This window comes from Colius striatus, chromosome 3, assembly GCF_028858725.1.
Source record: "Colius striatus isolate bColStr4 chromosome 3, bColStr4.1.hap1, whole genome shotgun sequence".
NCBI lineage: Eukaryota > Metazoa > Chordata > Aves > Coliiformes > Coliidae > Colius > Colius striatus.
The window spans coordinates 97,403,657-97,418,826 of record NC_084761.1 but is presented as its reverse complement, the minus strand read 5'-3'; the positions used below and the strand labels follow the sequence as shown (position 1 = coordinate 97,418,826).

The window sequence follows — 15,170 nt, the reverse complement described above, 5'->3', positions numbered from 1 at the left end:
TCCACAATGTGTGTCTGCCCTTGAGACATTTCAAGCACAGATGGTGTGTGGAAGAGGTAGGTGTGTGGGCTTTCTCAGCCCATATGGCTTTACTTGAGAGAAACAAAACCAGCTCTTCAAGTAGTTTGACTTCTGCTCAAAAGGGTTAATGCCCTTTGTTTGCTGTCCTTTTTCTGTCCTAAGCATAAGCTGGGGTTGTAGCTTCAGATTAACAGACCAATGTGTCTCGGTTGCTAAACTGGATAGCTACCAAACTTAAAAGAAAATCATTCCAAATTCTGATGCCTGTATAGCCCCAGGGCTGTGTTCTGAGGAATGCCCACACCTTTCCATGTGTGGAGCAATTCCTTCCCAGTGATTGGTGTTACGCATCTATTTGATGTTAATGACACAGAATCACAGAATTATAGGGACTGGGAGGGATCTCTAGAGCTGGTCCAGCCCCAGCCCCTGCTACAGCAGGTTCCCCTGGCTCAGGGGCCACAGGAACGTGTCCAGCTGGGGTTGGAAACCTCCAGAGAAGGAGCCTCCACACCCTCCCTGGGCAGCCTGGGCCAGGGCTCCCTCACCTCAGTACCAAAGGACTTTCTCCTCCCGTGCCAGGGGCACTGCCTGTGTCCCAGCTTTTTTTCCTTACTCCTTGTCCTGTCACTGGACACCACAGAAAAAAGACTGGTCCCATCCTCCTGGCACCCACCCTTTAGGTACTTCTAAGTGTTGTTGAGGTCCCCCCTCAGCCTTCTCTTCTCCAGGCTGAACAACCCCAGGTCCCACAGCTTTTCCTCTTCACATAGATGTTCCAGTCCCCTGATCACCTTGGTGTCCCTGCACTGGCCTCTCTCCAGCAGTTCCCTGTCCCTCTGGAGCTGGGGAGCCCAGAACTGGACACAGGACTCCAGATGAGGCCTCAGCAGCTCTGGCAGAGCAGAGGGGCAGCACAACCTCCCTGGCCCTGCTGCCCACACTCTCCTTGATGCCCCCAGGGTGCCACTGGCTTCTTGCTCACGAGGCCACATTGCTGGCTAATTTTTAGTTGCTGCCCACCAGCACTCCCAGCTATCTTTCCACAGATCTCCTCTCCAGCAGGTCACCTGTGCTGGTGCAGGGGGTTGTTCCTTCTCAGATGCAGGACTCTGCACTATGTCCTTGTTAAACCTCAGGAGGTTCCTCTCAGCCCAACTGTCAGCCTGCCCAGATCTCACTGACTGGCAGCACAGTCTCTAGTGAATCAGCCAGTCCTCCCAGTTTGGTGCCATCAAGGAACTTGGCTGTGGGTCACTCTCTCCCCTCATCTAGATTGTTGATGTTGAATCATACTGGCCCCACAACCAATCCCTGTGGAACTCCACTGGCCACAGGCCTCTGACTTAACTCTCTACCACTGATCACCCCTCTCTGGGCTCTGTCATTCAGCCAGTTCTCAATCCAACATGCCTGTGTCATCTGCTTTCAGCATGAACTGTTTACTTTGGCCTGGCATCTTCTCCCCCATTTCTCTTACTCTGGCTGGCTGTGCCCAAAGCACTTCTTGTGAGTAGCCACATGTGATGTGAAAACATCACTGAAAGTCAGACTGCTTCTGCTTTCTGTCTCTTAGAGCTGGAAACTGGTGGGAATGTTCTGTAAAGTCTGTAAAAAGACTGACCAGGACCTGTTGGTAGAGTTGTGACTGTGGTTGAAGCAGTCCCATCACGTCTCATCCAAGCAGCTGAGGTGAAAAGGGTCCTGTGTGCCTTGAGGTGTGATGTTCTTCATCAGCCCCTTATCCTGGAGCAGGAACAGGACTTGTGCAATCTCTGGTGCAACTGTGTGCAGTCATTACTGAAAAATTGCTTCTGCCAAGTTTGGAACACTAAATATCTCTCCCTTTCTTGCCACAACCCTACACACATTCCAGGACTGCCATGTTTTAAGACAGCTGATGATAAACTGTACAAAGCACCACAGAAAACCAGCTTTTAAACAATACCACATGTTCAGCTTCAGCTATAATGATGCTGTCTGAGGTTGTTGAGATTTCCCAACCAACTACAGGCTGGGGGATGATAAGCTGCTTTCACAAGTGAGCACAATGAGCTGCACATCTTGCATCTCATCTGAAGCACAAGGGCAGATGAAATGCATGTTCCCATGGATTGACCCCCCCACACCCCATCAGGTCTACCAGTGTTGGCAACTGGGAGATATGACAAGTGATTGAAAGGTGCTGAAATGAGAGCTTCTTTATGTAAAATAAGTAACATCTCACAGATACAGACTCTTAAGGGTTGGAAGGGACCTGGAAAGCTCATCCAGTGCAACCCCCCTGCCAGAGCAGCACCACCTAGAGCAGGGCACACAGGGACTCATCCAGCTGGGTTGGAATGTCTCCAGAGAAGGAGCCTCCACAGCCCATCTGGGCAGCCCCTTCCAGTGCCCTGTCACCCTCATAGTGAAGAAAACTCACCTCCACTCTGCTGTTGGTATGGCTGTTCTGCTGTAATAACTTAGATAACTGTTTATTCAGTAAATCCTTTTACCATGTGCTTATATTCTTCTCAGCCTGGTCAGGTTTATGTAGCACGTGGTCATTGCATCCAGGTTTAGTGCACTGATGACCTTTAAAGCTCTGCTGAATCATCTCTCTGTTGTTGGAGGTAACTCCATGCACTAGAGAAAATCTGGAGGAATTGATACATAAATGATCACAGAATCCTTCAGGTTGCAAAAGACCTTTAGGATCTCGGAGTCCAATAGTTAAACACACCTGATTACATCAAATGCTTCAAACAGGAGGAAAGCAAATTTACTGAGGAATGGCAAGTTTGATTCAAGACTGCAAAAGGTTTTAAAAGCCTTTCTAGCCTTCTGCCTAAGCTCTGGCTCAGGAGCTCTTGATATAGATGAGATCTGAGAAGCACTCAGAGCCTCAGGTTGAATAGTATCCTAGATGGTGGTTTATACTTGTGGTGTTTCCCAGAAATAGTTTTCTAAATCATAATCTCAACACTGAAGTGTTAATTTTGGTGTAATAAGTGCTAATGTTGGGTCCCTCACCCACTGTGTTTGGAACTCCCCTTGGCCTGGTGTTTAAAATAGAAATAGAGTTATTTTTGGCTTCAGCAAAATTGTAGAAGCAACTGTGTCAAGTCTGAGTGTCCCCTGGTGCTCTCTTTGTTTGTGGTGTAGGAAAAGGGAACCCTTTTGATCATCTCAGTAATCAGATAGCAGTAATTCTCTGAAGCCCAGCCTGCTTCATATTAACTTCCATCTCCTGAAAACAGCAAAGTTATTTGAGAGCCACCTACACAGCTCTCAATTACATTTGCTGCTGCTGCTGTGTCTCAGTGGCTTAACCATAGTACCATAGTGTGTATTGCAATGAGTGGAGCAAGAGTCTTTCAAGAAGATGACTCTCATTCATCCACATGCTCCTTTAATAGCAGCTTTAACCTCTCCAGAGAGAGGTCCCTACAAAAAACATCCTGGCACCAGCCCTGCCAAACCAGTTCTGGTGATGCCATGGTACAGGCAGCTCCAGGTTCAGCTGCTGCAGGCTGTCATCAAACTGATACCAAACGTGTTGGGCTTTTCCTCCTTGTCTTAGAAATAAAGGGCTCAGAGGTTATATGACTGGGGAATTGGTGTGGGGCTTTTTCCCCTCCCCTCACTGATGAGGATTGAAACTTTAATGAGAAAGAACTTGCCCTGCATGCTTCTCCCCTTCTCCCTCCCTCATTAAACACTGCATGCCAGGAAAATCACAGGAGCTACTCTTTTCATTACCCAGGAGACTTCAAGCAGGAGGTTCTGAAGTCAGCATCAAACATAACAGCACTGTGGATGCTCAAGATATCAATTACTTCACCTACAAAAGGGATGCATGTGATAAAGATCTTTCATTTTGATAGTGCCATCTGATTCAGACACAGCAATCTCTGTGAACTGTGTGGTGCTTCCTGAAGGGAGCTCACGATTTCTCTTTGAGTGCTGAGGTCAAGCCACAGTCCTTGTGTTGTAGAACTAATTTAGATCAGCAAATAAAGTGGCCAGACCTTCCTGAGACGTTGGGCAGGGAGGAAATGTCAAGTTTTTCAATGCTTTTGAGTCTTTAAGCCCTGGAGTGAGCAGAAACACGATGCGTTTGCACACCATTTGAGCTGCAGAAACCATCTCCATAAACAACCCATTGGCATATAACAGGGGACTGTTGACATGTACTTTTGTTGCAATCAAGCCCACAAGTTGCATTGAAGGGATTTATCTCTATTTTTTTCCCCCCTCCTCCCTTAAAGGTTAGTTCCTTCAGGCTAGAACTTCAGGCATGTGAATCCCACCCTTGTGCTAAGCTGAAAGGTAACTGGGAAGAAAGTCCCTGTTAAGCAGTTGATGTGATGACAACCCTTAGCACATTTCATGGGTGAGAGACAGGATATACTTTAACTGTGGAAAGCAAGAAATGTTTATGAAATGTCTATGAACAGCTTCCTTCAAAAGACCAAGGACATTTTTACCTCTGGCTTTGCTGCAGTGTGTGTGTGTGCCGTGGTACTTCCACTCTGTGCCTACTAAGTCCTGGTGTGAAATGTCTATGTGTCTCTATTCCATCTGCTGCTGCTTTCCTAGGAAGCAGAGAAGTTTCTCAAAGGGACTTTTTTTACCAACAATTGAAGATTTGTCATTTACTCAATGTTACAGAGGAAGATGATGCTGAGGAGGTGCCAGAACTCCAGGTGTCTGGGAAAATCGGAGCAAAGAAGCAGAGGAAATTAGAAGAGAAACAAGCCAGAAAAGCACAGAGAGAGGTAAGCATTTCCCTGCCATGTACAGAGCCCAGAGCAGAGCCCAAAGAGTCACTCAGCAAGGAACTGGGGAAGCCAGACACCCCAGAAGGGCAGAGGCAGCACCATCACTACAACGTCAATTCATCTTTTTATTTCATATCCCAAGAGGGCCATGGAAAACAGTGTCTGGTTGCCTTTCCAATTAGGTTCTCTGGCATTGTTTTCTCCTCTGGTGGGGAGGAGAGAGGAGTTAAACTCTTGAATACTGTTTATTGGATGTTTCCACAGCTTAATGTCAGTACTGTCTCCCCTTAAAATACACTCAAGCCCACGTAGCATTGTAACACTGCAGCTGGGACTGAAACCGTAGGCAGGTCTGTGCAGTGTCCCATGTGCTGTCACAGAACAACAACTTGGTGTGAGTTTATCTATATTTAGCCACGTTTGTTGTTCTTGAGGATGAGAGGAGATGAAAAGCAGACCCTGTAATCTACTCAAATCTATGAGACAGTCAGATTTGGGTTGAAATTTGGCCCTTAAACAGAGACCAAGGATGCAGCAAGAACACACTGTAGCTTTTCAGTTGTTCTTTCTTCAATCTGTGTGCAAAAGTACTTCAATGCTGTTGCATTTATGCATGATTTCCTTTTAGTTCCATGTCTTTTTTTTTTGCAAACTCTGTATTGTTCTCTAACTTGGAATGTGGGGTTACAAGAAGGAGGTAAAACTTGAGGAGCATTTGTGGAACAGAGGCTGGAGTGCACAGTTGACATCACCCATTTGACCAAAAGGCTGGGTTTATGAAACTCCCAACATTTCTGAAATCCCATCTTGACAATTTGAGTATCACCTGAAAGTTAAATCCAGTTTCTGTTCTACACTGCCCTGCAGACAGGGCAGTTGGTAATAAACCCCCTTGATGAATAACTTCTATATAAACTTCCATTACTCCTCCATGTTTTAACCATTTTGTCATCACTTTCCAGATTCATTCTGTTTTAAACAGCCTCTCTTTTTTTTTGTGGAAAATGTGAGCACAGTTGAGTGAAGTTAGATAAGCATCAGTTGGTAGAATGAGGGATCTTTTGTTTCTTTCTAAAACATGCTGATTGTTATTTTCCCATGTAGACAGAGAAATGCCTTGCTTGGGTCTTTTTCTCTGAAGCATTCAAAGCCACAAATCCTCCATTTGAATGTGTTCTGCTCATTTTCTTAATATCTTTTCACATTTAAGCATCCTGAGGAGACTGAAGAACAACTCTTAAAAGTCTCTAAACTATACTCTCAACACCCCTTTTCTTTTTCCCCCCTTTTCCAAAACTCTGCTGGGTTTGGTTTAAAAATCTAACATGAAAATGCAATTCTTTTCATTTTCTCTAAGAGATTCTGCCCAGGTTAATGAGCAATTTGAATGTATTTGGTGTTACAGAGTTTGTATTCCCCTCTCATTTTTTTTCCTCTCCTTAGAATCTCCTCTAACTAAAGTTGAAGTGGGGAGTAATGGAATGCCATGACACAATATTACTTAATATCACTGTAGTAATAAACTCATAGGTATTTACCAAGCTTTAACCTCAGTTGAGATAGAATCACAGAATGGTGGGGGTTGGAAGGGACCTTTAGAGATCATCTGGTCCAACCCCCCTGCCAAAGCAGGTCCCACCTAGATCAGGTCACACAGGGATGTGTCCAGGTGGGGTTGGAAACCTCCTGAGAAGGAGCCTCCACACCCTCCCTGGGCAGCCTGGGCCAGGGCTCCCTCACCTCAGCACCAAAGGACTTTCTCCTCCTGTGCCAGGGGCACTGCCTGTGTTCCAGCTTGTGCCCATTACCCCTTGCCACTGTTCACCACAGAACAAACACTGGCCCCATCCTCCTGACATTGACCCTTTGGGAATTTATCTGCATTGATGGGTTACCCCCTCTCAGCCTTTGATAAGTTCACCTCCTCAGCCTTGTCTTCTCCTGGCTGAACAGCCCCAGGTCCCACAGCCTTTCCTCCTCCTCACACAGATGCTCCATCCCCTCAGCATCTTGGTGTCCCTGCACTGGCCTCTCTCCAGCACTTTCCTGTCCCTCTGGAGCTGAGGAGCCCAGAACTGGACACAGGACTCCAGATGAGGCCTCACCAGGGCAGAGTAGAGAGGGAGAAGAACCTCATTCGACCTTCTGGCAACACTCTTCTTGATGCATCTCAGAATGCCATTGGCTTTTTGCTCAGAAGAGCAAATTGCTATCTCCTGTTTAGTGTCTTATCAACCAGCACTGCCAGCTCTCTTTCTAAAGATCTCCTCTCCAGCAGGTCACCCCCTTCCTATCCTGATGCATGGGGTTGTCCCTCCCCAGGTACACTCAGCACTTGCCCTTGTTGAACCTCATGAGATTCCTCTTTGCCCAACTCTCAGGCTGGTTGAGATCTCCCTGAATGGCAGCACAGCTTGGGGTGAAAGATAGAGACAGTGGAAGTGAGAAGGGTAGTTTCTAAACTCATCATGTTAATTATGCTGAAGCATTATTGCAGTTGTTTTCCCTTAATCTCTTTGCTGTTCCTTTCTGAACATGCATCTAGGAAGACAGTAAAGACACATATAAATACATAACACATACAAAAATGTCACAATATGAAATTTAAACTTGCATATTGAGGAGGAAGGCTTGCCTTGCATAATGGTGGGGGATTTCTTTTTTAGGCTGAAGAAGCAGAACGGGAAGAACGGAAGAAGCTCGAGTCAAAAAGAGAGGAGGAAAGGCGGAAAGAAGAGGAGAGAATGCGGCTGGAGGAAGAGCGACAGGTGGGGTCACTTGTGTCTACAGCTGCAAACTTGCAACTAAGACTGTCTTTGAGATTGTTTCTACCCAAGTTCTGTGATCAGCAGAACTCCCTTTGCTTTTCACCACCACTGTGTATGTTTTTCATTTGCCTTTTCTGGCTGCTCTGTTTGGTTTGGATTACAGTGACACTCAGGTGTTTTCAGCTTTGTTTCCCCAAGTGCTTGGCAGAAGTGAAAACTGCTCCAAACAGCAATACCCACATGTAGCACCCACCTTGTTGAGTCTAGGGCAAAATGAAACCCAGCCTCAAGGAATCCCAGAGTGGTGGAAGTTGGAAGGGTCCTGCAGAGCTGCTCCAGCCCAAGCTCCTGCTAAAGCAGGTTCCCCTCGCTCAGGGGGCACAGGAACGTGTCCAGGTAGGGTTGGAAACCTCCTGAGAAAGAGCCTCCACACCCTCCCTGGGCAGCCTGGGCCAGGGCTCCCTCCCCAGCTTCTCCATGTGTTTAACTTTTTGTGTTTCAGCTTATGCTCATTACCCCTTGTCACTGGAACATCAGAAAAAAGTGTTGCCCAATCCTCCTGACACCCACCATTTAGATATTTGTAACTATTAATGAGATCCTCCCTCAGCCTTCTCTTCTCTAGACTAATCAGCCCCAGGTCCCACAGCTTTTCCTCATAAGGAGGTTGCTCCAGTCCCCTCTGCATCTTGGTGGCCCTGTGCTGGCCTCTCTCCAGCTTCCCTCTCCTGCCAGTGACAATTTGTTATATTGCCAAACAAATCTGATAAAAGTTGGCCTTTAGGCTGTGTTATTGGAACTATATAAAAGAAGGAGCTGTGTTAGTGGAGGTATATGAAGGAAGGAGCTGTACCTAGTCACAAGAGAAACTTTGGAGGTTGCTTGCTTGGTGTCTGACAGAGGTTTGTTTAGTACAGAATCATAACAAAAAGTAGGTTGGAAAAGACTTCTGAGTACCATCTGGTGTGTTCTCCTCAAACCATGTCCAGTTAGAGCAGGTTGCTCAGGACCTTCTGCCCAGCTTTGAGTTTTGATGAAGGAAGGAGATTGCACAACTTGGCTGGGCCCTTGTTTCACTCTGCTCATTTGAGCTGCCTGACAGCTGTACCCAGCAGGGCAGAAAGTGAAAGATGTCAGCAGCTGATTCTGCAACTGTTGGGTAAAATGACAGGATTTTGATTGTAATTCTACAACTCTACATGTTTCACAATTAAAGGTTCTAAACTGGGCACACAAAGGTGTATGTTAGCAGGAGTGACCCAGAAAAACATGTACAGTGCAATCAATATGCTTTTGCTGAATACTTTTTGTCAGTGAGGGAGGCAAACATTTCAGAGCTGCTTCAGTGGTGCTACTGGTTAACACTGAGCTGCATGCTCCCTGGTGCTTGAGCAAGTTTGCCTTTCCTCTGCTGGGGGCAGGAAAGTAGGATAAATCAATTTGAAATGTTTTTACCCCCATATATTATGCACACAGATTGTATCCATGAGATCTTCTGTAGAATCTGCCATTTACCATGGGATTACCCACCCTCCCCCAGATCCTTTCTCTTCTGAACTCTCTCCTTTCCTTTTCATCAAGAGAAGGCTCTTGAATTTCAGAAATTGAAATGGCTGAGAAGGATGTCAGTACTGCAAGACTGGGATTTGTAGCAAGGTCCAAGACTTTGACTTGTAAAACAACTTGAACAAACTTCCAGGGGACCAATTATTCCCCAGCTGTCCTCCTGAGAAAGATGGGACAGATTTAGAAGTACCTGATAGTGGTCAAAGCCTGAACCCTGAGGTTGATCTTGGCTAGTCTGAGCCACTCCTGTGCTTAGCCAAGGTGTTTTGTAGCAGCACAACTGTCAGATTTGGCTTCCTCTGGGTCCCTGTCTGCTGCTTCAGCTGCATCAGCTTCTGCCTTGTGGTCCCTGTGACCACTCTGCTTTTCTCTTGTAATGCCAGTTTCTCCTCCTAATACTTCCAGCTTGGAAAAGCCACAGTGAGCTCTGGCTGCCTCAAGCACATCTGTTGTGCCTCAGGGCTTAGTATAACAGATAACTGAGATGGCAAGTTTCCTTCCAGTGGTGTAAAGTTTCCTGGTTTGTTTGTGTTGAGTTGGGTTTGGTTTTTCCTCTAGGGTTCTGGGACTTTAGTATCCTTGAAACCCTGAAGAGTTGGTTGAAATGAACCAAATGACCCCAATATTCTGAAGGGAATCAGGAGAGCTGGACTTTGGCATTATTTGGATGTCAATGCCTTTAGAGGAGGCTAGTGAACAGAATTTCAATCTCTTCAAGTGTGGGAGCCAGCACAGCAGGTAACTGCTAAGCAAATTGCAGTTGAGCTTGGCCAACCTGCTCAAAAGACGCTGTGGCCCAGGACAAAGATGTTATCCTGGTAATTGCCTATGGGTCTGACCTGGGCTTTAGCAGTGCAGCTGGTTAATCAGGACCAGTCAGGCATGGTTGAAAGGCTCAGTAGCAAACAAGGGTGAAATTCTAACTAGAGGAGTTTTCACACAGAAAGTGCTCATTAACATCTTTGACTTCTTATTTTTTATAATCCACTTATGTTCCATTTCAGGCTGAGTAATTTGTTTTGGTTGAATGAGAAAAATCTTACTTGTTTTCAGTATTCCTAGTAAAGAGTGCAGGAAAACACTTCCACCTCCATTCAAAGGCTCACAATATAAACTAAGGCTTTGGGGTTTTTTGTGCCCAGCAGTCTGAAGGAATACTTCCTTTTGAAGATGGCTCAGATGCCTGAATCTTGCTCTTCACTGGAGGCAATCACTTCCTTGGCTACTTTAAATCATGTCATTTGAACCTTTTCTTGTTTGTGTTCGTTTGTTTGGTGGGTTTTTTTCCAGTTGTCTTTATCAGTGCATTGAGGGGCTACACAGAATCACACAACGGTGGGGGTTGGAAGGGACCTTTAGAGCTCATCCAGTCCAATCCCCCTGCCAAAGCAGGTCTCACCTAGATCAGGTCACACAGGAACATGTCCAGGTGGGGTTTGAAAACCTCCAGACATCACAAACATTATTCTGCAACTCAGGAGAAAGTGTTCTCAACATTTCACTTGTTCAAGTGAACAAGTTGGGGGTTGGTAATTAGGTAACTGCTGAACATTATGAGTGTGAATCAAAGTAAACATGTCTGACAGTATCAAATGTTTCTCCTCAAGTGGCTTTTAGTAATTTTAAGTCTCTGTTTTCATCTGAGCCTTTAAAAGGAAACAGAACCATTCAAGACTTGTACATGTTTAGGTTGTATCACTCAGGGTCCTGCTTCAGTCAGCAGAGAAAGCAGTGTTACAGGGAGCCTGGTAATAACTGCTCCAGGGAGCACAGTAATAACAAGACTTCAGTGTTTTAGTCTTGATTGAGTGATAGGAGAGGAAACAAGTGACTAGATCCTCAATTAGTGTGCCTGTGAGCACAGCCTTTATGGTCATAACATCTTACCCATTTTTTTTCACTGTGAGGGTGAGGGAGCCCTGGCCCAGGCTGCCCAGGGAGGGTGTGGAGGCTCCTTCCTTGGAGGTCTTCAAGACCCACCTGGACACGTTCCTGTGTGACCTGATCTAGGTGACCCTGCTTCTGCAGGGGGGTTGGACTGGATGAGCTCTAAAGGTCCCTTCCAACCCTCACCATTCTGTGATTCTGTCTCATTACAGAGTGATTGTGTGAGGCAGAAGATACTGCTGCTTTCTTTGGGGCCCTGGAAGGGGTTAAAGGGAATCACTGGGTCTGTTGTGGATTTTATGGAATGTATAGGATAAAATCTCATTGAAACATTCCTCTAAAGGACTCTTCATTTCCACAAGTCATGCTTTGTCACAAGGGGGTTGTGGGGACCACACCTGTGATGATACTCTGCCCACATAAAGCTAAGAGGTGGAAAAGCAAAATGAGGAAAGGCAGCTCAAGCAGTGATCAACAGTCACGAGATTCAAAGCAGAGAGGAGCAGGTTGGATGATTTTTTGGAGGCAGTTTGGTTATTGACATTTCTGTAGTTTATATAATCCTACAAGGCAGAAGAAATGTAGAGCTTATCACTAAAGTTTGTCTGAGAAAAGTTGTGGTTGTCAGCTTCATTTTTTCCCCTTCCTTTTGCAGCCCATCAGAGTATTTCTGCAGGTATAGTGACAGCAGCAGCTCTCCAAACAGGCACAACCAGCTTTGTCAGCTACATTTCACTTGAACCTTTCTTTCTTCTCAGTCTTGTCTCCCAAGAAGTGCTGCCAGAACTGTGCTATAACTCCCTGGAACACTGAGCTTGGCTTAGTGTAAAGGAGAGTTTCCTTTCAGCCTTAACCTAACAGCTGAATCCTGTCCAACAGCAATAGCTGATTCCTACACCATTAACCACCATCTCAAAGTCTGTCAGATGAGGAGGGAAACCAAACCGAGTGAGGAGGACAGAAAATCATGTTGCAGCTTGCAGATCTTCTAGGAACTCCCCAGCCTTTGTCTTTGATAAGGCCACTGGAACTTTTAACCCTCTCACACACCCCCCACTCAAGTGATTTCACATACAGGCTCTAGTGGAAATGCTGAATTCTCGAGCCAGGTGAAACCCACTTTCGAGTGGATATCTCACTCCATTTGTTTTGAGGCAACTCTCCACAGAGCCATACTACAAATATGGGAGCTGAACTTTCAAGGCATTTTGTCAGGGGCTAAAATCTTGCATTTTCATGTGGAAAAAATAGCCCCCTGCTTCTACTGCAATACATTTGTATGCACATAGAAATGAAATGTGGTTGCCCCTTGGCTTCAGCATTGCAGACCAGATGATGTATTTTTAAATTCAAGTTTCCTTTCCAGCCTTGTGATAACCTGATTGGCTCTGCATGTGAGGAAGCTCCTTTTATAATTGGCCTTTGCTTCAGCTCTGCTTTACCCTGGGGATTTCCCTTTCACTCAGGGAGTTTTTTAGTGGTGAAATGGTTTACCAACTGACACCTTATCAATGAGAGATCAACTTCCTCTGATGTTGCAAAACAGTGTCTTTATACAAAGCCTTGCAGGTTGCCTGCACAAGATCTTGTTCTTATTTTCCCCTGTGCACAGGGATTTTGGTAGTTTGTTCCCTCAGCCAAGCTTGGGCTTGCTTGTGCAGATACAGGGCTCACAGCTGCATTTCCAGACTGAAATGCAGAGTTTACCAGGGAGTTGTTGCTGTAAATCCTGAGTGGCCTGCTCTGGAAACGTGCTGTGGTACAGCAGAGGAACTGCCAGCAAGCAAGCTTTGAACTGTTGTGAAATAAAAGGCCACAGCAGGAGTGGAGACTGGTGTTTGTTCATGGGGTACATTCAAACGAGATCTGCGTTGCTGTGGCCAACATCTCCAAACTAAGACCATTTCATGCAGGCTTTCAGTTCTGCTGTTAAATACCTGAGGAAAAATGATCTGGATCTTCAGAACTCTAGAAATGAAGGATATGCTGGTGATCCTGTCAAAGCTTTGGAGAGCTAAGACCCTCCAGTTTTGGCTCTTTGTGATATTTGATGATGTAAAGAATAGGCACCAAGTTTTCAAGTGTTGACTGTTGAGTTCTGTTATGGTGTGCAGCATTATGCAAACATAGAATTCATGTCCTTTTCAGCAGAGCTTTTCATTACCTGTTTGGCATTTATATCTACTCTTTACACATAAGCATTTCTGGAGGCTGAAAGAGGCTGCTCCACAGTTTAAGTTTAAACAGGAGTTTTCAAGTGTGTGTGTGTAAGTTTCCTGAGAATTAATTTCTCCTAAAGAAGCATGAGTTAAAAAGCTTGTAGAGAACTCATTCTGCTCTGATTTGGAGGGGCTGAGGACTGCTGAGAACACCTGCTTTGTCTTACTAAAGGTATCTCTTCATTATGTGTCTCAACAGGGAGGGGAGTGGGGAGGAATCCTAGAGCTCCAGCTGCTCTGTGTCACATTATTTCCTTGGAAAGTCCCTTTTTGCTTCCTGCAGAACCTGCACTAACTGGCTGCTCTACAAAGAGGGTTTCTTTGGTCCATGAACCACAAAGCACTTGGCTTAGCAGCCAATATGCTCATTCTCATTCTGCCTGTAAAGGAAACAGCCACAAACAAGGGATGACTGTTAGGAGATAGCGGTTGAGGAGAATCCAGTGTTTGCTCCCTAGCAATGAGATCTCTTCCACTTAGTTGAATAAACTGCCTGTAGTTGATTTATTTGTCAGCAAGTTGGTCCTTTATCTGATTTGGAGGAGAGTTGGCAGAGCACACAAATAACAGTTTCCTCCCCAGACAAGCTGCTTAGGCAAAGCTCGTAGGAAAGCTACTTACTCTCTAGGCCAATATCATTTAGTCTCAGTGTCACTTTAAATGGGTTACTACAACAAAAGCTAGATGTGGTGGTTCAGTATCTTCTTGCTGGACAGTACTGTAACAGTCCTCACCCTTTGCTACAAGTAGTGATGCATGATAAACCTTCAGAGGCTGTCATCTGTCAGTCAGCCACTTACTGAAGCAGCATCCCAGTACTCCAGAGGGATTTGTGATTCCAAGAATCAAGGTCTGCTTCCACTTGCAAGTCTAAGAGTTCTCAAGATGCTGTGGGTTTCACCTTGTAAAAGATTAGGCTCTTGTGCAGCTGGCACAATGAATGTTTTTGATGTCATGGAGATAATCATTATGATCAAGGCAAGAGGTGAGCAGAGGTACCGATCTCAAAGGAGCCTCATAGCAAATCCAGGTCCTTGGTGGGCAGAGTCTCTGCCATGCAGTGGCACACAAGACTCCTAGCAAGTATGCAGAGGTAGAGTTAATCCAGCCAGGGTAATGTGGACATATGGTCAGAAAAAGGAGAGAAGGAAGATGTGATCAAGGAAACAAGAGAGTTTGTTCTTCACATGCAGTACAGTAAACTGATCAAAAGAAAGCTTTACATGGTAACAAGCCCCCAGTTTGGGTAACATTAAGGGGGGAGGAGAGAAGCAAACCTGCCTCAAAAGGCAAGCAGCTGAAGGTGAGCATCTGCAGTTACCAAATTTCCATGGTGCTGGGATTTCCCCTCCACCCCACCCCTCCTTGAAGGGAGTTGCCTCAGTTATTGCCTCTCCTCAGAGCCACATGCTTTAACCACTTCACTCCACAGCAGTTCATGAGATGGGAGGGGCAAGGAAACCTGCCTAACAAAGATATGGGGTGATTAAATTTGTATTTGAGCTGAGTGGCCCCTGTATGACTTGCATGAAGCAAGTTCTGGGCTCTGTTACATTAGTAGACCCAGAGGTGCTGAGGGTGTTTCTGTGCTTGGGCTCTGAAGATGCAGACTGGTTTTAGTGGGAATGCAACCTGCCTAAATTTGACCCTGCACCTTTCATACAACTGCTGCATGACTTGGGCATATGAAAGAGTGATAGGATGATGGTGAGAAAAATAGCTGAGAAGAAGTATTAACAGACAGGCTGCTCAGCTTTCACTGGTTATGCAAAGTCATCTCATCGAATCATTTAACCCAGTTTAGAGCTTGCCTAAATCATTCTTTTTCTACAAATGGAATCATAGGTGAATTTAGGTAGTAAAGCATGTCAAACTGTGGCTGGAATTTTTAGTTCTTAGGTGAAAAGGCTCCTGGAAATACTCAGTGCAATGGAAGAGGCTAC

General features: G+C 45.5%; 1 protein-coding gene across 2 annotated transcripts in view; it reads left to right on the top strand.

The window, feature by feature from the left end:
* Positions 1-15,170, top strand: part of DDRGK1 (DDRGK domain containing 1) — a 45,345-nt gene that overhangs the window by 16,500 nt on the left and 13,675 nt on the right. For both annotated transcript variants that reach the window (XM_061994287.1, XM_061994285.1), the window contains exons 3-4: positions 4,678-4,784; positions 7,454-7,555. In XM_061994287.1, coding sequence (XP_061850271.1) covers positions 4,678-4,784; positions 7,454-7,555 — 209 coding nt within the window. The remainder of the gene's footprint in view (positions 1-4,677; positions 4,785-7,453; positions 7,556-15,170) is intronic.